Raw genomic sequence first — 23,548 nt, 5'->3', positions numbered from 1 at the left:
CTTCTTTGGCTTGGCTTTTCACTTAGAAAACTTTGGTTACAGAGAACATAAGGAAAGGGCCTTGCAAATGATACTGATCAATAAGCTTCAAGAGGCAGGGAGGATATGATAGGCTTAAGTGGTCCCTGGTGATTCTCCCTGAGCCAAATGCACTTTCAAGATATCTAAAGCAGTGACTTTAAAAACCCAGGTCCCTATTCAGTGAAAAAGACTACTTTGTACCTTTGATGAGAGAAAATCTTCAAATCCTCTCATCTCCAGCCACTGAATCATGGTCTCCATATGCCACTGAAATTACTCACAGTCTGTTAAAGAGGAAGTGTGACTGTGGAGGGGGACCCTGGTTCTGGAAATTGTATGAATCATTCCAGTGTGGTGAATGGGGCACCACTGACTGTTGGCATTATATCCCAATTCTACTGTGCCCTCAGCATCCACTGCCCACTCTGGTGATCTGACATACAGTCTCATAAATCCAACTTTTAGTTGGATGCTAACAGCAATTGTTTGCATCTGTGTAACTCTTTGTAGTTTGCAATGCATTTTGAATCACTTACTGATCCTTCCATGTATTCATTCATTCAGTAAACACATAGTAATAAGTAATATGGGCCCACCATAGGTCAAAGCATTGTGCCAGATATGGAAGCTATAGTGATGATCAAAAGAGTCTACAGTTTTGGTCACTGCCATTGTAGAGCTGATAGAGTAGTGGAGTGTTTTGCTCATTTTAAACACATTTCAGTGAAATCCAGTTGAATTGTGATGTATAGGTATTTCTTATTGTGGGTCATGGTCAAAAATGTGGAAACATACTGGTTTAGTGGAGGCTATCATAAAAGATTGCTCAAAGTATCCTCCTCACAGCCACTGGAGAGTTCATGAAGGCATTTCAGGAGACAGAAAATATTATTACTGTTCTTGCTTATCAATCAGGTATTGTACCTTGCAAGGTAAGCAAAGGCGATCAGACACATTGGTCCTTGCCTTCAATTCTTTGGGGGCTCCCCATTATCCTCAGGATGAAGGCTCAACACCTTAGGCTGATACAGAAGCCACTTCTGGATCATCTGGTCTCTCTGGCTCCCTTTACCACTATTCACATCACTCATTCCCTCCTCCTCCTCAGATACCCTTTTGACGCCAGATACCTGAGAACACCTCCTCACCTTTGGACACTCAGCTCAGGTGCCATGTTCCTCCAAGTGAAACTGATCACTTCTTGTCTGGTCTTTCACTGTCTCCTTTCTTATCCTCCTTCTTCTGTTCATGGCACTCTTTTTCCTTTGGGAAGATCCCCTCTCCCCAACTCTCCATGTGGTGCTGATGACAGGCAAAGTCCATAGAGTAGACTCATGGTCCTGCCCTAGAACCCCATATTCTAGATATCGCAGTTGGTCCAAGGATGGTATATAACCAAAGCAAAGCCAATCACAGCCCAAGAGCTTTTGCATCAAGATGGTTCAAATTGTGTCTCTAAATGATCATGAATGTACAGTCTCTAACTTTATATTCTCTTGTTTTTCTGCAGCTGTCTCCTCCTATCACCTATAAATTCCTCAAGGCAGGGACTTTAATTTAAATAATAGGTATGTACACATTTGTGTATATAAAAGTAACATGTTCTCTATGTAGGAAATTTTTTGCCATTGTCTCTGTAGAAAAATTTTAAAATGCACAAAAAGGTTGTTAAACACTTGTGGTCCTTCCTTCTCTCAGAGGCAATTTAACACCATTTTTGTAATGCAGATCGCTGGTGGAGAGGATGGGGTTTCATCCCTGGTCAGGGAACTAAGGTCCCACATGCCAAGGAACACCTAACCCTGAGCGTGGCAACTGAACAACAGAACAAAGAGCCTGCATGCTGCAGTTAAAACCCAATGCAGCCAAAATAAAACAATTAGGATATAATAGAACATATGATTTTATAAATCATTTTTTCACTGAGTTATATATTGTGAAAACTTTTCCATGTAATTAGCTATTTCCCCACATGATTTTTATTGGTCATCTATTTTTCTGTCTAGTGGATAAAATGTATCATAATCTATTTATCAAAAATCTATTAGAAATTTGGGTGGTTTCTTCTTTTCATTATTATTTAAAAAGCTGTGTCTGATTTATGCCAGACGTGACACTGCAAAGAGTGGTATTTTCGTTAAATGAGGCTGTTCAATGTGATATCCACATGGTGAGTGTATTAGTTACCTATAGCTATGTAACAATATTCCTGCAAATGTGTACTTTAACACAGTACATACTTATTTTTCTTTTTGTTTTTGACTGTGCCACATGACATGTGGGATTGTAGTTCCCCAACCAGTTCCCCTACCCCTGCAGTGGAAACTCCAAGTCTTAACCACTGGACTGTCAGGAAATTCCCAACACACACTTACTGTCTTAAAGTTTTGTGGACAATACTAAGCTATGTTAAGACATAGCTTAATTAGTTCCTCTGCTTCAGGTTCTTACAAAGTTGCAATCAAGATGTTGTCTATGGCTGCAGTCTCATCAGAGGCTCAACTGGGGAAGGATCTACAATCAAACTCATGTGGTTATTGGCAGAATCCATTTTCTTGCAGGCTGCCAAGTTCAGTTGAGTTCAGTCGCTCAGTCGTGTCTGACTCTTTACGGCCCCATGAATCACAGCATGCCAGCCTCCCTGTCCATCACCAACTCCCAGAGTTCACTCAAACTCACGTCCGTCGAGTTGGTGATGCCATCCAGCCATTTCATCCTCTGTCGTCCACTTCTCCTCCTGCCCCCAATCCCTCCCAGCATCAGGGTCTTTTCCAATGAGTCAACTCTTAGCATGAGGTGACCAAAAGTATTGGAGTTTCAGCTTCAGTATCAGTCCTTCCAAAAAACACCCAAGACTGATCTCCTTTAGGATGGACTGGGACCTCCTTGCAGTCCAAGGGACTCTCAAGAGTCTTCTCCAACACCACAGTTCAAAAGCGTCAACTCTTCTGTGCTCAGCTTTCTTCACAGTCCAACTCTCACATCCATACATGACCACAGGACAAACCATAGCCTTGACTAGACAGACCTTTGTTGGCAAAGTAGTATCTCTGCTTTTTAATATGCTATCTAGGTTGGTCATAACTTTTCTTCCAAGGAGTAAGCGTCTTTTAATTTCATGGCTGCAGTCACCATCTGCAGTAATTTTGGAGCCCAAAACAATAAAGTCTGACACTGTTTCCACTGTTTCCCCATCTATTTCCCATGAAGTGATGGGACCAGATGCCATGATCTTTGTTTTCTGAATATTGAGCTTTAAGCCAACTTTTTCACTCTCCTCGTTTACTTTCATCAAGAGGCTTTTTGGTTCCTCTTCACTTTCTGCCATAAGGGTGGTGTCATCTGCGTATCTGAGGTTATTGATATTTTTCCCGGCAATCTTGACTCCAGCTTGTGCTTCTTCCAGCCCAGTGTTTCTCATGATGTATTCTGCATATAAGTTAAATAAGCAGGGAGACAATATACAGCCTTGGTGTACTCCCTTTCCTATTTGGAACCAGTCTGTTGTTCCATGTCCAGTTCTAACTGTTGCTTCCTGACCTGCATATAGGTTTCTCAAGAGGCAGGTCAGGTGGTCTGGTATTCCCACCTCTTTCAGAATTTTCCACAGTTTATTGTGATCCACACAGTCAAAGGCTTTGGCATAGTCAATAAAGCAGAAACAGATGTTTTTCTGGAACTCTCTTGCTTTTTCAGTGATCCAGCGGATGTTGGCAATTTGATCTCTGGTTCCTCTGCCTTTTCTAAAACCACCTTGAACATCTGGAAGTTCACGGTTCACATACTGCTGAAGTCTGGCTTGGAGAATTTTGAGCATTACTTTACTAGCGTGGGAGATGAGTGCAATTGTGCGGTAGTTTGAGCAACTGTGGGCCTATTTTTTTGCTGCCTGTTGGCCTGAAGCTGCCCTCACTTCATTGCTGCATGCTTCCCTGCATGGAGTAGTTCACAAAATGGCAGCTTCCTTCTTCAAAGCCAACAAGTGAGAGAGAGAAAGAGAGGGACTCCTTTGAAGTTGAGTGTTACAATTTTAAGTACCATAATCACAGACACATAATCACATATATTTTATCACCTTTGCCATATTCTATGGTTAGAAGCAAGTCACAGGTCCATTGTACACTCATGAAGAGGGGAATCACACAAGAACATAAGCACCGGGGTGGGAATCATGGGACTGCTCTATACTCTGCCTCAGTGAGGGTCTGAAACTCCCCCCCCGCCAGTTTTATTTATTTGTTTGTTTATTTGTTTATTTGGGGCTGCTCTGGGTCTTTGTTGCTGCATGCAGGCTTTCTCTAGTTGTGCTGAGCTGGGTCTACAGGTTGTTGTGGTGCACAGGCTTCTCACTGCCATGGCTTCTCTTGTTGCAGAGTATGGGCTCTAGGGCATGGGCTTCAGTGGTCATGGCACAGGGGTTTGTTTAGTTGCTCTGCAGCATGTGGGATCTTCCTGGATCAGGAATAGAACCCATGTCCCCTGCATTGGCAAGCAGATTCTTAAACACTAAACCACCAGGAAAGTCCCCAAAACTTTCTTGATACATAGCACCTTTAATGTCTCAGTCATTTTTTTTAATGGCAGCCCTAGACCTAAATGTATATATCTAACAATTCTGTGTGTTAAGTAATTAGATCCAAGCAACTTAGTAAGTATTTATATAATATACATAAATTAAAAGAAAAGATAATATTTTATTTTACTTTTAAGCAACCACAATGTTTGCTAATGGACTTGTGCTCCTGTTGGGCACCGCAGACCTTATCAGGTGTTAGAATCTGATTGAAAACCATTACTCTTGTCACCTTTATGTCACAGGAACTTTGAAAAACCCAGTTTTACAAAAATATGATGTTATTGAAGAGAATATAGTACAATTCAATATTGAAACTATGAACTACTTCAACTTAGTAGTTTATATGGTGCCTAATGGATGTCACTATGCTTCACTCAAAAATGAGAAATATCCCATGCCACCTGTGTGAATTTACTGTGGTTCACAAGGGTGACTTGTTACACAGCTTGAGAGCCATGGCCAAATGGAAGAAGTTCCCAGGACCTCTACTTCACACTATAAGCAAAGTCAACTTCAGATAAATTGTAGATCTAAATGTAAAATAAAAAGAGTAAAACTTTTAGAGGAGAACATAGGACAACATTTTTCTGATCCTGGGGTAGGGCTCAAAAGGTACTAACCATAAAAAGGATTGATTAATTTGGATACATTAATAGTATATTAAGAATTTCTTTTCATCAAAAGTAAGTGAAAAGACACTTTGTAAAGTGGAAGCTGATATTTGCATTCATATATTCGACCAGGCAGAGAAGGCAATGGCAACCCACTCCAATATTCTTGCCTGGAGAATCCCAGGGACGGCAGAGCCTGGTGGGCTGCCGTCTATGGGATCGCACAGAGTTGGACACGACTGAAGCGACTTAGCAGCAGTAGCAGTAGCATCCGACCAGGGGGTTGTCACCAAGATGTTTATAGAACCCCTGTAAGCCAATAAGATAAAGACCAACTACTCAGTAGAAAAATGGAGAGTAGTAGACTTGAATACACTTTAGAAAAGAGGATATCCATTAGCTAATAATCATATAAAGAAGTTTCAATCTTGTTAATCATTAGGGAAGTGAAAATTGAAATAATTGATACCACTACCAGATGACTACGTTGTTTAAAAGGGGAAGTATCAAGTTTTATTGAGGATTTGAAAACATCCAAATTGTATTACAAAACTAGTAAGGGTGTAATACATTGCTAGAATCATTTTGCTAAAGTGTTTAGCAGTATTTGCTAAAGTGGATCATATACTCTGACCCAGCATTCAATGGCCAAGCAATGTCACTCCTAAGCATATACACCAAATAAATGCAGATATACAGTGACCAAAAGAATGTTCACAACAGTCTCAGTCCGGGAACTATCCAAATGTCTATAAATTGCAGAATAGACAAATAACTTGTGGCACATCCCAGTAATGGAATATTGTACAAAATGAACAATCTATACGAACAATGTAATAGAATCTGATGAACACAGTGTTAAGCAAAAGAAGCCAGGGCATCCCGATAATCCCCTTCCCTCCCCTAGCTACAAACCACATCCTGTGTGATTCCATTTATATAAAGTACAAAATGAGGCAAAATCAATCTATGCTGCTGCTGCTAAATCGCTTCAGTCGTGTCCGACTGTGTGCGACCCCATAGATGGCAGCCCACTAGGCTCCTCTGTCCCTGGGATTCTCCAGGCAAGAATACTGGAGTGGGTTGCCATTTCCTTCTCCAATGAATGAAAGTGAAAAGTGAAAGTGAATAAGCCCCTCATATTGCTGACTCTCAGCTTAAAGACACGCAACTGAGAGCCTTTCTCCACCATGCTGTCTGCATAGTTCTCCTGTCTTATCCTCTATTTTAGCTGCTTTTGTTTACAAACCCCAATGTGTGATAACTATGTTTTATTTATTTGTGTAGTTGCTTCCTTATTACCATTCTCCCACTGGACTCTAAGTACCACAAAGATAGACATAACATGTGTCTTGTCCACTATTACAGTCCCAGCACCTTACAGAGTGCCTGGGATGGAGAAGGCCTTTATATTAGTCAGACATTTTCAGACTTCTAACTAAGACAAGCTTAAACAAAAAAGAAAATTTTGGTTCATGTAATTGAGAAGTTCCAGGGGAAGGTTCACCTCAGACATAGCTTGGTCCACAGGTTCAAATATTATTAGCTAGCTCCACTCCCTCCCCCACCCTCCATCTTGGTTTTTCTGTCTCTTGTCACTATTTGACTTAATTTTCAGACAGGTTCTTTCCAGACATGGTAGCAAAAGAACTACCCACTTCCTCAAATTTACTTTGGTCACCGTCTCAGAAGAACAGGAAGCAATTTTTGTTAGGGTTGTCAAGAGTCTTGGGAAGGATGCTTATTGGTCCAAATTAGGGCCACATACCCAACAATGAGCCAAACACAATGGGTCTGGGGATGGAGTTGTACTCCCAGGCCTTGGTTCCTTGACTGGTCTCTACAGGGGTAGATGGGCAGGAGAGGAGGCTCCACCCTACTCGAACCATAAGCAGACGTGAACAGGTGCAAGACCACCTGGCGCTGACTTATTTGCCTGTCTCCTAGTTTAGCTTACCACTCGGTCAGCTGCAGAGACTCAACTCTCTTACTGAGTGTATGCAGTCATTAACCTAAAACCAGAATGAGACCTACAAGTAATCCAGCTATTTTCCAGCTAAGTGAGGCCAGCTGAAATTAAGTGCCTCCTTGAACCTTGATTGCCATTTTTAATCAGGCAGTGTGTTGGCATTTCCTGAATACCTTTGCCCTTTGTAATTCATTAGGGGTTTAGGTGGATGTCTGCTCTTTATAACAAATACAGTGATGGAGTTCATATATAATGTTTTCCTCTCTTCCAATCCTCATCCTAAACTGGATCTGTTTATAGCATTTTCTTGATCAATTTAAAGATCACACTCCCACCCTTCCATTTTATCTACCTCTGTCTCCTTTAATCAGATCAACCCAAAGTTGACCGAGCTAAGTGACAAACAGGCATTTTCTCATTGGTATGCAGAGGTACCTCAGATACATAAACTCACTGGCAGCGTTAGTATTCACTGCCTTGCAGACTCATCACTTTAGACTTCCATTTTGGCTCCTCTTTCAGGATTTGTCCATGACCTTGAGGAATTCAATTCCTTCCTTCTGGACCTTGGTAGCTATCACTATAAAATTAAATAATTACCTTGTCTGCTGCACCAGATAGTTTCTGAAAACCCTCTCCCCTGAAATCTCTGATCTTGAAATCACCTTTCCATCCTCCTTAGCAATCTGGTGATGAGAAGGTTAAGATTAAGTGTGGGGTAGCTGCAGAATCAGCCACATGATTTGTGGGTCCTTCTACAAAATGAGAATGCAATTACTCTTGTCCAAATTTATTAAGAACTTCAAGATAGCAACAGCAAGGTATTAAGCAGTATGAGGGCCATTTGAGACTGGAGTCCTATGTAACTGCCTGGGTCATACTTCTGTGAAGTCAGCCCTGGTGTCTGAATTAATCAGAGAGGATTAACCAGCTATGCTCATGCCTGTCCTCAGAAGTGTACATTGTGTCTCCACCATCTTTTCCTGGGATAGGAAATCAAATGCCTTTAAAATAAATGGATGATGTGACCAGGGGAGAATTTAGGCTGATTATTGCCCAACCTTCTAATTTTTGAAGGGAAGCCAGGATCAAGACTTAGAAAAAAGGCTCCTGATTTTTGGGGACTGTTGTTACATAAAGTTTATTGTCTTGTACACCTTTAGAAGTAATATGTACTCATTTATACCAAATTAACAACATGAAAGATACTGGTGGGTGACATGTGATCACACACAGGCCCTGGGCAAAATACATACATTTTCTTGTGTATGCTCTTTGCAAGTATTGATGGATGAGGAAACCAAGGCACACAGAAACTGAATAACTTACCCAGGTTTGTACAGCTTTGAGCCAAGATTTGAACTCAAGTCTGACACCAGAGACTATGTTCTGCATTTCTACCCCATTGTGGCTGCCTGCATGACAGCCAGTCTGAACTCCTGCAGTTCCCTTATTAGCCCAGAGCCTAGCTGCTAGTGCGAACTCAGTAAAGGTTGGTTGAAGGAATGTTTTTTTTTTTTAGTGAAGACTTATTCACACCACTGTGCTTTTATAAATATTACTTTCTTTTCTTGAAACATTCTTCACTCACAACTACTTTGTCTACCTGGAAAATATCTACTGATTCTTCAAGATTAATCTTAAATATTATATACAGTATGAAAAGACTTAACAGAACACTCCCCTTCCTGCATCCAGTGGACAGTCTTAAACACTTTCTCCACATTTTAAAATATTTTTTATGGCATATCTCTTTGTGTATCAGTGATTTTTTTTAATATAAAGAGATTTGTTCTGAAATGGAATAAAGGTTCAGGCATACAGCATGGTGTCACAATTTTTAAAGGTTATATTTCATTTATAGTTATTATAAAATAGTGGCTATATTCCCTGTGTTGTGCACTATAGCCTTATAGCTTACTTTATGTATCGTGGTTTGTACCTCTTATTCCCTTACTCCTATTTTGTCCTTCCCTGTTTCCCTCTCCCCACTTTTCTCTATATTGGTTAGTCCATTTCTGTTTTTTTATACTCACTAGTTTAATTTTTTAGATTCCACATGTAAGTGATATTATACAGGATTTTTCTTTCTCTGTCTGATTTATTTCACTGAACATATTACCCTCCAAGTCCATCCTTGTCGTTACAATGGGAAATTTTCATTATTTTTATGGCTAAGGAGAAATATAAATAACCTCAGATATGCAGATGACACCACCCTTATGGCAGAAAGTGAAGAGGAACTAAAAAGCCTCTTGATGAAGGTGAAAGTGGAGAGTGAAAAAGTTGGCTTAAAGCTCAACATTCAGAAAACGAAGATCATGGCATCCGGTCCCATCACTTCATGGGAAATAGATGGGGAAACAGTGGAAACAGTGTCAGACTTTATTTTTCTGGGCTCCAAAATCGCTGCAGATGGCGACTGCAGCCATGAAATTAAAAGACGCTTACTCCTTGGAAGGAAAGTTATGACCAACCTAGACAGCATATTCAAAAGCAAAGACATTACTTTGCCAACAAAGGTCCATCTAGTCAAGGCTATGGTTTTTCCTGTGGTCATGTATGGATGTGAGAGTTGGACTGTGAAGAAGGCTGAGTGCCGAAGAATTGATGCTTTTGAACTGTGGTGTTGGAGAAGACTCTTGAGAGTCCCTTGGACTGCAAGGAGATCCAACCAGTCCATTCTGAAGGAGATCAGCCCTGGGATTTCTTTGGAAGGAATGGTGCTAAAGCTGAAACTCCAGTACTTTGGCCACATCATGTGAAGAGTTGATTCATTGGAAAAGACTCTGATGCTGGGAGGGATTGGGGGCAAGAGGAGAAGGGGACGACAGAGGATGAGATGGCTGGATGGCATCACTGACTCGATGGACATGAGTCTGAGTAAACTCCGGGAGTTGGTGATGGACAGGGAGGCCTGGCGTGCTGCGATTCATGGGGTCAAAAAGAGTTGGACACGACTGAGCGACTGATCTGATCTGATCTGATCTGAGTATTCCATTGTGTGTATGTACCACATCCTCTTTATCCATTCATCTGTTGATGGACACTTAGGTTGTTTCCATATCTTGGCTATTGTAAATAGTGCTGCTATGAACACTGGGGTAGATATATCTTTTAGAATACGTGGTTTTGTTTTCTTTGGATATATACCCAAGAGTGGAATTGCTGGATCATATGGTAGTTCTGTTTTTAGTTTTTTAGGAGCCTCCATACTGTTTTCCACAGTGGCTTCACCAATGTACATTCTCATCCACAGTAGATAATGGTTCCATTTCCTTCACATCCTCACCAATATTTGTCATTTGTGTTCTTTTTGATAATAGCTATTCTGACTAGTGTGAGTGACAGCTCATTATAATTTTCGTTTGCATTTCTCTGATGATTAACAATGCTGAGCATCTTTTCATGTACCTTTTGGCCATCTGTATGCTTCTTTGGGAAAATGTCCATTCAGGTCTTCTGACCATTTATAAATCAGGTTGTGGGGTTTTTTTTTTTTTTCATACCTATCAGATTTGGTGACTTGAGGTTGTAAATCTAAGGACTTGTTTGTTGTTTTGAATTCTTAAGGGATATTTTTTCCCCTCTCATTCTTTGTATACATGTTGGGCAACACCGTTCTCCTTTCAGCTTCCTGGAAATTAGTGATGGGAAGGCTTGTTGATTTCTTTTTCTTTATTCACTTATGGCTGTGCTGGATCTTCCTTGCTGAGCACTGTGGAGATCAGGAGCTACTCTGCATTGCGGTGCACAGGGTTCCCATTGTGGTGGCTTCTCTTGTTGCAGAGCACAGGCTCTAGACAAGCAGGCTTCAATAGTTGTGGCTCACTGGCTCTAGAGCGCCGGCTCAGTACTTGTGGTGCACGGGCTTACTTGCTCCACAGCATGTGGAATCTTCCTGAATCAGGAATTGAACCTGTGTCCTCTCCATTGGCAGATGGATTCTTAACCACTTGACCACCATGGAAGTCCCAGGTTGTATTTTTGATGTTGAGTTGTATGTGATGTTGAGTTGTATGAGCAGTGCTTGTATTTTGGATATAAATCCCTTATTGGCCATTTTATTTGCAAATATTTTCTCTCATTGTATAGGTTGTGTTTTCATTTGTCGATGGTTTCCTTTCCTGTGCAAAAGTTTTTAAGTTTAACTAGGCACCATTTGTTCATTTTTGTTTTTATCTCTTTTGCATTAGGAGACATATCCAAAAAAAAAAAAAAAATTAATGGTATGATTTGTGTTAAAGAGTATTCTGTCTATTCTTAATGTTATGGTTTTGTAATGTTGATAACTATTGAGAAAAATTATCCAAAAATTGTAAATGAGGCAAAAGGATAATTACAGTTCCTTTCAGTGACATCCAAATACAGTGGCTCTCAGAACGTGCTTCAGCATCAATATAATCTGAGAACAAAACATCAGCAACATCAGCATATGTGTGTGGGTGTATGTGTATCTTTACTTTTCTCCTTTGCTTTTCACTTCTCTTCTTTTTTTTTTTTTCTAATTTTTTGGGGGCCCCCACGGCAGGGCACCAGGCCGCGGCCCAAACTGCCGCAGCCTCTGGGCTGCCCCCAAAAGATTCGAAGAGGAGACTCCTTAGCAGTTGGACGCCAAGTTCAGCCGGGCACTTCTCTTCTTTTAACAGCTATTTGTAAGACCTCCTCAGACAACCATTTTGCCTTTTTGCATTTCTTTCTCTTGTGGATGGTCTTGATCCCTCTCTTCTGTACAATGTCACGAACCTCTGTCCATAGTTCATCAGGCACTCTGTCTATCAGATCTAATCTCTTGAATCTATTTTTCACTTCCACTGTATAATTGTAAGGGATTTGATTTAGGTCACACCTGAATGGTCTAGTGGTTTTCCCTACTTTCTTCAATTTAAGTCTGAATTTGGCAATAAGGAGTTCAGGATCTGAGCCACAGTCTGCTCCCGGTCTTGTTTTGGCTGACTGTATAGAGCTTCTCCATCTTTGGCTGCAAAGAATATAATCAATCTGATTTTGGTATTGACCACCTGGTGATGTCCATGTATAGAGTCTTCTCTTGTGTTGTTGGAAGAGGGTGTTTGCTATGACCAGTGTGTTCTCTTGGCAAAACTTTATTAGCCTTTATCCTGCTTCATTCTGTACTCCAAGACCTAGTTTGCCTATCATTCCAGGTGTTTATTGACTTCTTACTTTTGCATTCCAGTCTCCTAGAATGAAAAGGACATCTTTTTTGGGTGTTAGTTCTAGAAGGTCTTGTAGGTCGTCATAGAACCATTCAACTTCAGCTTCTTCAGCATTACTGGTTGGGGCATAGACTTGGATAACCATGATATTGAATGGTATGCCTTGGAAACGAACAGAAATCATTCTGTCATTTTTGAGATTGCATCCAAGTACTGCATTTTGGACTCTTTTGTTGACTATGATGGCTACTCCATTTTTTCTAAGGGATTCGTGCCCATAGTAGTAGATATAATGGTCATCTAAGTTAAATTCACCCATTCCAGGCCATTTTAGTTCACTGATTCCTAACATATGGATGTTCACTCTTGTAATCTCCTGTTTAACCACTTCCAATTTGTCGTGATTCATGGACCTAACATTCCACGTAGGGAAAAGAGTATGTCAAGGCTGTATACTGTCACCCTGCTTATTTAACTTATGTGCAGAGTACATCATGAGAAACGCTGGGCTGCATGAAACACAAGGTAGAATTAAGATTGCCGGGAGAAATATCAATAACCTCAGATATGCAGATGATACCACCCTTATGGCAGAAAGCAAAGAAGAACTAAAGAGCCTCTTGATCAAAGTGAAAGAAGAGAGTTAAAAAGTTGGCTTAAAGCTCAACATTCAGAAAACTAAGATCATGGCATCTGGTCCCATCACTTCATGGGAAATAGATGGGGAAACAGTGGAAACAGTGAAAGACTTTATTTTTGGGGCTCCAAAACCACGGCAGATCATGACTGCAGCCATGAAATTAAAAGACACTTACTCATTTGAAAAAAACTTATGACCAACCTAGATAGCATATTTAAAAGCAGAGACATTACTTTGCCAATAAAGGTCCATCTAGTCAAGGCTATGGTTTTTCCAGTAGTCATGTATGGATGTGAAAGTTGCACTGTAAAGAAAGCTAAGTGCCAGAGAATTGATGCTTTTGAACTGTGGTGTTGGAGAAGACTCTCGAGAGTCCCTTGGACTACAAGGAGATCCAACCAATCCCTCCTAAAGGAAATCAGTCCTGAATATTCATTGGAAGAACTGATGTTGAAGCTGAAACTCCAATACTTTGGCCACCTGATGCAACGAGCTGACTCATTTGAAAAGACCCTTTGATGCTGGGAAAGATTGAAGGTGGGAAGAGAAGGGGATGAGAGGGAATGAGATGGTTGGATGGCATCACCAGCTCAATGGACATGAGTTTGAGTAAACTCTGGGAGTTGGTGATGGACAGGGAGGCCTGGCGTGCTGCAGTCCATAGGGTCGCAAAGAGTCAGACAGAACTAAGTGACTGAACTGACTGACTGTGTGTGTTTATACACATACATTATATATATATACATATACTTACATGTAACTGAAATGAATGAAAGCAGTGATACAAGGGAAGAGTTAGTATTACTTTGTTATTATAATGTACTCACGCTACCTATGAAGTGGTATAGTGTTATTTGAAAGTAGACCTGAATTAGCTGTATATGTGTATGGCAAACTCTAGAGCAACCAGTAAAAAAAAAAAAAAAAAAGATAACTGATATGCTAAGAGAGAAAATGAAATCATATCAGTTCAGTTCAGTCACTCAGTCATGTCCAACCCACTCCAGTGTTCTTGCCTGGAGAATCCCCGGATAGAGGGGCCTGGCGGGCTACAGTCCATAGGGTCGCAAAGAGTTGGATACAACTGAGCAACTAAGCACAGCAGAGCACACTTCAGGTTGAACCATGTTATACTGCCAACATTTGATTCTTTATGACCTTCAAAATCAACAATACCATATGGTTTACCCTAAAATCTCTCATGGGACTCTCACAAGAACTGCATGAGATAATATAGGTACTGTGCTCAGCACCATTTGAGGTGCTTAATACATGATCAGATCAGATCAGATCAGTCGCTCAGTCGTGTCCGACTCTTTGCGACCCCATGAATCACAGTATGCCAGGCCTCCCTGTCCATCACCAACTCCCGGAGTTCACTCACACTCACGTCCATCGAGTCAGTGATGCCATCCAGCCATCTCATCCTCTGTCGTCCCCTTCTCCTCCTGCCCCCAATCCCTCCCAGCATCAGAGTCTTTTCCAGTGAGTCAACTCTTCACATGAGGTGGCCAAAGTACTGGAGTTTCAGCTTCAGCATCATTCCTTCCAAAGAAATCCCAGGGCTGATCTCCTTCAGAATGGACTGGTTGGATCTCCTTGCAGTCCAAGGGACTCTCAAGAGTCTTCTCCAACACCACAGTTCAAAAGCATCAATTTTTCGGCGCTCAGCCTTCTTCACAGTCCAACTCTCACATCTATACATGACCACAGGAAAAACCATAGAGAGAGAGACTTCTCTCTCTCTATCTTAGAAATCTTTGTTTTGGTGAAAGTGAAAGAAAGTGAAGTCTCTCAGTCGTATCCGACTCTTTGCGACCCCATGGACTGTAGTTTACCAGGCTTCTCTGTCCATGGGATTTTCCATGCAAGAGTATGGAGTGGGTTGCCATTTCCTTCTCCAGGGGATCTTCCTGACCCAGAGATCGAATCCAGGTCTCCTGTATTGCAGGCAGGTGCTTTACCTTCTGAGCCACCAGGGAAGCCCTTGCAAAGGGCATATAGTAAATGCTGTTGGTTAAGTAAGTGAGTCTGAGAACTTTATGGGTTTCCTACAGGTTAGGGGGATATTTGCATTTTCTGTGGGTAAAAACTCAAAATTAGAGATGAAAACCTTGTTTGGAGCTTTCACTGTCATGGGCCTCGGTTCAATACCTGGTTGGGAAACTAAGATCTCACAAGCAGTGAGGCTTAAAAAAAAAAAAGAAGTACTAATATGTGTAACATTATGGCTGAATCTTAAATGCATTATGCTCAGTGAAAGAAGCCAGACTCCAAAGGCTACATTCTGTATGGTTCCATTTATAGAACATTCTAGAAAAGGCAACACTATAAGGACATGGCTTCTCAGGTGGTGCTAGTGGTAAAGAACCCGCCTGCCAATGCAGGAGACATAAGAGATGGGGGTTCGATCCTTGAGTCATGAAGATCCCCTGGAGGATGGCATGGCAACCCACTCCAGTATTCTTGCCTGGAGAATCCCATGGACAGAGGAGCCTGGTTAGCTACTGTCCATAGGGTCACAAAGAGTTGGACATGACTGAAACAACTTAGCACATATGCACATAGGAGCATAAAACAGATCAGTGATTGCCAGGGGTTAGAAGTGACAGGAGACAGGAGTGTGATCTTGATTGTGGAAGTGGTTATTAGATTATATGCATTTGTCAAAGCTAATAGCCATGTGTACTAAAAACAAAAAAAAGGAGAATGTTAATGTATGTAAATAATACTAGAATAAACTGAACTTAAAAAAAAAGTTGCTGGGAAATGGTTTACAAAGGAAAGCTATCATAGGGCCAACACTATTTTCACAGTAAGGGCCCATGACGACAGTTCTTCCATGAACATCTTGGAAGTTTGTCCTGAACCAGAATAAAAGAATTATTATTAGTTATTTAATTTATTGGAGAAGGGAATGGCAATTTACTCCAGTATTCTTGCCTGGAGAACTCCATGGACAGAGGACCCTGGTAGGCTATAGTCCATGGGGTTACAAAGAGTCAGACACAACTGAGCAACTAACACACACATTTAATTTATAATTAACTTAAACATTTATTGTCTGTCTTCCAAATGTGGATGAGAGAAGGAAAAAGTCCAGCTCCTGTTCACAAGGTACTCACAATGTAGTGGATGTGGGGTAAGAAAAAAACAATTATTAATACAGCATAACATGATAATTATCTTTGATAATAATTAAGGAATCAGTATATAATTAAATTCTTCACACATTATACAACTAAAAGCACAAGCTAAACATTATGAGTATGGTCCCCACCCCCACATTATTAACAGTAGAATGAGAATAATTAAAATTAGCATGTGTTAACTGCTTACTATGTGAGAGGTACTAGTCTAAGCACCCATTTCAGCCTCACAAAAATTCTATCGTTTAGGAACTATCATTGTTAGCATCTTTTATAGATGAGGCAACAAAGTCACAGAAAAGTTTATTTGCCTATGGTCACACAGCTGCTAAAGAAAAGAAAAGGGATTTAAGCCATGGAAGCGTGGCCACATTCTAACTATGATATTGTGCTTTTACTGTAGGTCAAAGGTACAGTGACCTGGTTTACCTGGACTCCTGAAATCTGGAACTAGTGAGTCTCACTCTGCCTCAGTTTCCCTAACATCAGAGGAGAGAGTCAAGCTTGTGTAGAGAGGTCAAGTATGCAAAACTCTCTTAATAAGACACCAAGATGAACCATTATTCCTTTTGTGTTTCTTTCCTGTGTTTATCATTTATCCACCCACCCCTACTGCTAAAGTTACACAGTAAGTACATAAGTATTGTAGAAAATAGAAGGGGTGAAACAAAAACAAAAAATGATGAACAAAACCCCCCAAAACCAAACCAAACAAAAAACCCTTCATCCTTCCATAGTCTCACCATCCAGAGGTAACTGCCACTACCATTTTGGCACATTTCCTTCTAGTCTTTTTAAAAACTTTTTCATTTACATAGCTGAGATCAGACTTATATTTGTAATTTTGGACACTGTTTTGTTTTGTTTTGTTTTTCACTTAAACATAACTTTTTCACTTAAAGCATAAACTCTTTGCAAACACTATTCTAAGTGGCCACATAGTAACCCATCATACAAATATTCTATAATTTATTAACTGTCCCGTCACAGTTGGATATTTAGGTTGTTTCCAATATTTTCACTATTATAAATAACACTACTATTAACATTCTAGTCCATAAATCACAGATTATTTTTTTAGGCTAGTTTCCCAGAAATGTAATTACTAGGTTAAATGGCGTGAATATTTTAAAGATTAGGTAGAGATGTAGTATTCTTTATAAATAACAAACACATTCTTTATAAATAAATGGAAAGTCTTATGGGGGGGTCAAAAGTTGATGTGTATATGTTTGTTTCTCTATATAAGTGTGGAAGGGGGTAGATGAGAGACAGAATTGGAAATTTCTTATTTTTTGGTCAGTGCAGAGACCACCAAACTTTTTCTCTCGTGAGCTACCTCCCAATTTTCAGGTACCTACGCTGATGAAATATTGATCAACTGAGGGTCAGGAAATGGGAGCAAATTTCAGGTATGGAGCTTGGATGCCTTTTGCAAGTAGACTGTCCATAGAATGAGTTAGACTTGATCCTTTAGCATTTTTTACCTGGCACAGCACTTTCACTACCATTATCTCAGTAACTTCTCCTAGGTCCTGAGTGAGATGGACTGGGGTGACTATTACCACTGGGCTATTTGTCAGAAACTCAGGCCCAGAAAGGAGAAGTATCCAGAAGACCTACCCAGAGTCACAGAGTTGGTTGGAGAGAGCTGGGTCTAGAATTCTAGTGTCATGTTTCTAGGGCTAGAGCCCCGGTTCTGGACTAAACTGTATCCTCCCCACCCCCATTCATAGGATGAAGCCCTAACCCCAGTGTGACTGTATTGGAAACAGGGCCTATAATGAGGTAGTGAGGTTAAATGAGGCTATACCTGATCGGATAGGATTAGTGTCTTCATAAGAGGAAGATTAGAGCTTCTCTCTCCGCATGCTCACACAGAGAAGAGGCCATGTGAAGATACAGCAATAAGGCAACTGTCTAGGAGCCAGGAAATGAAGTCTCACCAGAAAACAACCCTGTTAACACCTTGATCTTGGACTTCCAGCCTCTAGAACTGAGGAAATTAATTTCTGTTGTTTAAACCACCCCCTGTCAATGGTATTCAATTGTGCAAAGCCCTGGAGACTAATACAGATTTTGGTACCAAGAAGTGGGGTCCTGCAATAACAAATGCCTAAAAATGTAGAAGTGACTTTGAAACTGGCTACTAGGTAAAAGCTGGATAAGCTTAGAGGTCCATGCTACAAACAACCTAGATTGCCTTGAAGGGGCTGTTGGTAGAAATGTGATGTTAAAGGCAATTCTGGTGAGTGTTCAGGAAGAAAACAGAAGTACTACAAAGAAAGTGACTATCATTTTCGAGAAGACACATATTATGAAGAAACCATTGATAGAGCTATGAATGTTAAAGGTGATTCTGGTGAGGTCCCAGATGGAAAGGTAGGACATGTTATTGGAAACTAAATAAAAGTGATCCTTGTTATAAATTGACAGAGAACTTGGTTGAATTGTGTCCTACTGTTTTGTGGAAAGTGACATCGTGCAGGGCCCAATGGGGCTTCTGTGCACAAGGCCTTTCTGGAACCCTATTTCTTTGATTATAGGAAACAACCTTCATTCAGCCTCATGACTTCCCCTGAGTTCCAATGGGCAGATTCAAACAGTTGTTAGGGAAGGGAGGGGATGCCAGGGCCTTCCAGGTGGTGCTAGTGGTAAAGAACCTGCCTGCCAATGCAGGAGACATAAGAGACACCGGCTTCATCCCAGGGTTGGGAAGATACCCTGGAGGAGGGCACGGCAACCCACTCCAGTATTCTTGTCTGAAGAATCCCACGGACAGAGGAGCCTGGTGGGCTACAGTCCCTGAGGTTGTAAAGAGTCAGACATGACTGAAGTGACTTAGCATGCACACACGGGGATGCCAGACCAGGGAGAAACAAACAGCCAAGAGCAGCCTTTGGGCAAGGTCCTGTTTCCCATCAAGGTGTACACACAGCAATATCTTTGAGCTATTTTGCATATACTGAAACCCCCTCCAGGTGGGAGAAGTTAATGGTATGCTGCCCACAAGCATATAGACCCTAGACTAGTTGGACCTGAAGGTTGATGCTGACTCCCACTTACCTCATTGCTAACCCATCAGAAGAATGTCCACAAGCTGATCACGCCCTCTTTGAACAATTATTATAATAAAACGTCTCACTATCTTTCCCAGGTTGGGACACATGTTTTTGAGGGCATTAGCCGACTGTGTCCCCTTTGCCTAGCAAAGCAATAAAGCTATCCTTTTTTCATTCACCCAAAACTCTGTCTCTGAGATTTGACTCGGCACCCATGTACAGAGAAGCTGAGCTTTCAGCAGCAAAAGTAGAAATTCCAAGCGATGAACTTGGATATTTGGCAAAGGAGATTCCTGAGCAGAAGTAGTCAAGGTGTGACCTGGTTTCTCCTTGTTGCCCACAGTGAAATATAAGAGGAGGGAGATAAACTGAAGGGAATCTAAGCAACAAGGAGCCAAAGCTTGAAGATTTGGAAAATTCTCAGCCCAACATTGCCAAAAAGGAGAACACATGTTCTAGAGAGGATACAGAGAGTGTGGCTGGACACTCACTCTATACGGAGATGACTCAAGCCATTTATCAGCCATCTCTGCAGCTACCAGAAATAGAGATGTGCTTATGCTAGCAGAGACACTGCCAGTTTGGACCAAGGAGAACAGAGATAACACAAGGGCTTTTGAACTGCTGGGACCCATAGGACAGGCCAATACAGCTATTTGGTTGTGAATATGTTTTGTCCTTTAAGAAAAGGGGAGAACAACCTGAAGGTGATTCAGAGAGCATCAGGACTGCCATTCTCACTATTTATAGAGCATACATGCCCAGAGGGCAAAGGCTATTTCTTTCTTGGTTTCAGAGTATGGGACACCCTCTTGGTTTCAGGGAGCCAGTCCTCCCCTGCTCAGTACCTCAAGGGAGGCACAGGGTGGGGCTGCTGCCCAGAGCACAGGGGGCAGGGCCACTGCCTTGGGCTGTGGGGTTGACACTAGTGCCCCAGGGGGCTGGGAAGGCAGAAATCCTGCCAGAGGATTAGTCTAGAGCTTTAAGATCTAGTGGGGACTTCCCTGGTGATGCAGTGGATAAGAATCCACCTGCCAGTGCAGGGGCACATGGGTTCGATCCCTGGTCTGGGAAGATTCCCCATGTCTCGAGGCAACAAAGTACCTGGGCCACAACTACTGAGTCCATGCTCTAGAGCCTGTGAGCTGTACCTACTGAAGCCTGTTGGTTTAGAGTCTGTGCACCAGAACAAAGAGTAGCCCCTGCTCACCACAGCTAGAGAAAGCCCGCAGGCAGCAACAAAGACCCAGTGTAATCAAAATAAATAAATTTAAATTAAAAAAAATATCGAATGGAATCTGCCTTGCTTGGTTTTGGACTTGCCTGAGACTCCTTTCTTCTTTCTCTCTTTTGGAATGAGAAAGTCCTCCTAACCTGTATTTTGGAAGCATATAACTTGTCTGGTTTCACAGGTTCACAGATGGAGAAGAATATTTTTCTCAGGATGAATCATACCTTGAGTCACCCCATACTTGATTTAGATGATATTTAGATGAAACGCTGGGCTTGGAACTGATGCTGGAATGGGTCAAATCTTTTGGTGTTGCTGGGATGGGATAAATGTATTTTGCATGTATCAACTACCAATTGCCATTTCCCTCTATAAGAATGAAGTAAGTCACTAGCTGGGCTTCCCCTGTGGCTCAGTGGTAACGAATCTGCCTGCAGTGCAGGAAATGCAAGTTCAATCCCTGGGTCAGGAAGATCCCCTAGAGGAGGGCACAGCAACCCACTCCAGTATTCTTGCCTGAAGAATTGCATCGATGGAGGAGCCTAGCAGGCTACAGTCCATGGGATCGCAAAGAGTTGGACACCACTGAAACGACTGAGCACGCATGCACACAAGTCACTAGCCACTGCAGCAGCTGACCTTCAGCACTCCCTGAAAGGAGGTAAGGGTGGAGACCAAGAATGAGGCACTCTGTGCTCTGCGAAAAACTGGCAGAACAGGCCTTTAGAGAGATAGTTAGATATTTTTAGGAGAAGATTTTATGAGCTCAGATTCTTGCATCTCCTCATATCTACAAAAGCACTAAAATCATTAAGGTGACATTTGCTCCTTGTGACTAGCAGCAAGCATCTCTCAAAATGTGTGCTTGACTGCATGCACACCACCCCTCCCCCGCCCTTCCCTAAAATCATATATCCTTTGGAAATAGGGTGGAGAATGACCGGGAACGGTACGGGAACCGTAACGATGATCGAGAGAATAGTAACCGTGAGAGGAGAGAGTGGGGAAGGAGGAGCCCCGACCGGGACAGGCACAGAGACTTGGAAGACAGGAATAGACGTTCTAGTGGGCATCGAGACAGAGAGAGAGATTCTAGAGATAGAGAGTCTCGTAGAGAGAAGGAAGAAAACCGAGGCAAGGAGAAGCCCGAGGTGGCAGACAGGGCAGGCAGTAACAAGACCGTGGAACCTCCCATTAGCCAAGCGGGAAACGTAGACACTGTTTCAGAACTTCCTAAGGGGGAGCCTGGGCCTGCAGTCGCAAGGCTACCTCATCCGTCAACCCCGAGAAGGACCCCGGCTCAGCAGCAGAGGCTCCTCGTTAAGAGAGACTGGGATCTGTCGGATATGATAGCAACACAGGAGGGTAGGGCTTGGGGTGTACAGATGCTGTATTATACCTGCTCCTGCTATGTCACAGCCCCACAGTAGTTGGTGGGAGCTGTAAGCAATTTGATTGCTTCCCTTCTATTTAAAAATAGTCACAAAATAACAACAACAAAAAAATACTGAAAATATGAATAAATATTACCCTTTTTGCTGTAACTTTTTAAAAGTTTTGACTTTAAAAAGTTTACAAATCGTAATTAGAAGTGCTCTCTATTTTTTTTTTTAATTTAAGACAAGGTAACGGTGAAAGCTCCTCAAAAAACAATAGGGATTTTTTAATAAACTCTATTTTCGTAACAACAACAATAAAAAATTCTGACCTGCCCTTTGTTTGGAGCAGCTCTTCAGAGCTACCTGAAATGCTGTCTCCCAGGCTATAGTCCTCATTTTGTCCCAAATAAAACTTAACTCACAACTCTCGTATTGTGCATTTTTTTCCAGTTGATACTTGTGAGAAGGACATGAATTTTGGGGACCACAGAATAGAATGTTACAGACTAAACTGTGTCCCCAAATTCATATGTTGAAGCCCTAACCACTCAAATGCTGTGTGACTGTATTTGGAGATTGAGTCTATAAAGAGGTAGTAAAAATTAAAGAAGATCATAAGAGTAGGGCTCTGTCTGATGGCATTAGTGTCCTTAAGAAGCAGAAGACAGCAGAGCTTGCTTTCTCCAAACAAGTAGAGAAGAGGTCATGTGAAGCCACAGCAAGAAGGCAGCCACCTATAAGCTGGTAAGAGAGGCCTTATATGAAACCCAACCAAGCCAACACCATAATCTCCAAAACTATAGAAAAATAACCTCCTGTTTTCAAGTCACTCAGTCTTTAGTTTTTGGTTATGGCAGCATGAACAGACTAATATATTTTATTTATGCCCACTGGTTTCAATAGACATACCTACTAATTTTCAGGTATGCCTTTTCCTTCCCAAAACAGCATCTTGTTTTAGCTGTACAACCCTGAGTTTGAAGGAGACAGAGTGGAAGGAATAGATAACAACAGATCTGAGGCTCAGACTTTGCCAGGGATCTTAGGCAAGACAGGTTTGTTTTTGTTTTTTTTTTTTCTGATTATCAGTTTGTGTGTTAGTTGCACAATTGTGTCCAACTCTTTGCAACCCCATGGACTGTAGCCCACTAGTCTCCTCTGTCCATGGAATTCCCCAGGCAAGAATACTGGAGTGGGTAGCCATTCCCTTCTCTAGGGGATCTTCCTGACCCAGGGATCAAATTCCGGTCTCCTGCATTGCAGGCAGATTCTTTACCATCTGAGCCACTTGGGAACCCCCAGTTTATTCATCTGTAAAATAAGATGTGCTGTAAGAAGCTCTGGAACTATTCAGATGTGGACTTGAATCCAGCCTCAGACTTTAGCTGTGTGACTTTGAGTAAATTACTTAGCCTCTCAGGTTTGGTTTTCTCATCTCTAAACCAGGATACTGTTAGTGCTTACTGTAGGGGATTATTGGGCTAATGAAAAGATACGATGTATACAAAGTCCCTGGAAGATTTTAAAGGGCAATAAAAGGTAATTCTTCTAGATTAATTAAATAAATTGACATATGTAAAGTGCTGAGAACGGTGGAACTTAGGAAATGCTGTATCGGTCTTAGTTATTATTTTCTTCTAGCAGACAGCAAACCTTCAGTAAGTGACAGTCATTATTATTATTATTTTCAAGTCTCCTCTCCCTCCAATTTCCTTCAAACCCCTAAATGCTAA

The 23,548-nt window shown here is 41.5% G+C and overlaps 1 protein-coding gene across 2 annotated transcripts in view; it reads left to right on the top strand.

Moving 5' to 3' along the window:
• The window catches only part of SOX30 (SRY-box transcription factor 30), an 80,323-nt gene extending 63,618 nt beyond the window's left edge, over window positions 1-16,705 (top strand). The window contains exons 5-6 of one of the 2 annotated variants that reach the window (XM_024994429.2): window positions 1,532-1,589; window positions 16,547-16,705. In XM_024994429.2, the coding sequence (XP_024850197.1) occupies window positions 1,532-1,577 (46 nt within the window). In that variant the 3' untranslated portion in view covers window positions 1,578-1,589; window positions 16,547-16,705. The remainder of the gene's footprint in view (window positions 1-1,531; window positions 1,590-16,546) is intronic. The other variant, XM_005209673.5, reaches the window with a different exon arrangement.
• Window positions 16,706-23,548: the final 6,843 nt, after the last annotated feature.

Source organism: Bos taurus, chromosome 7 (genome assembly GCF_002263795.3).
Source record: "Bos taurus isolate L1 Dominette 01449 registration number 42190680 breed Hereford chromosome 7, ARS-UCD2.0, whole genome shotgun sequence".
In the NCBI taxonomy this organism is placed as follows: domain Eukaryota; kingdom Metazoa; phylum Chordata; class Mammalia; order Artiodactyla; family Bovidae; genus Bos; species Bos taurus.
Note: the sequence above shows the minus strand (reverse complement) of the source record. Positions and strands in the feature narration are given on the sequence as shown.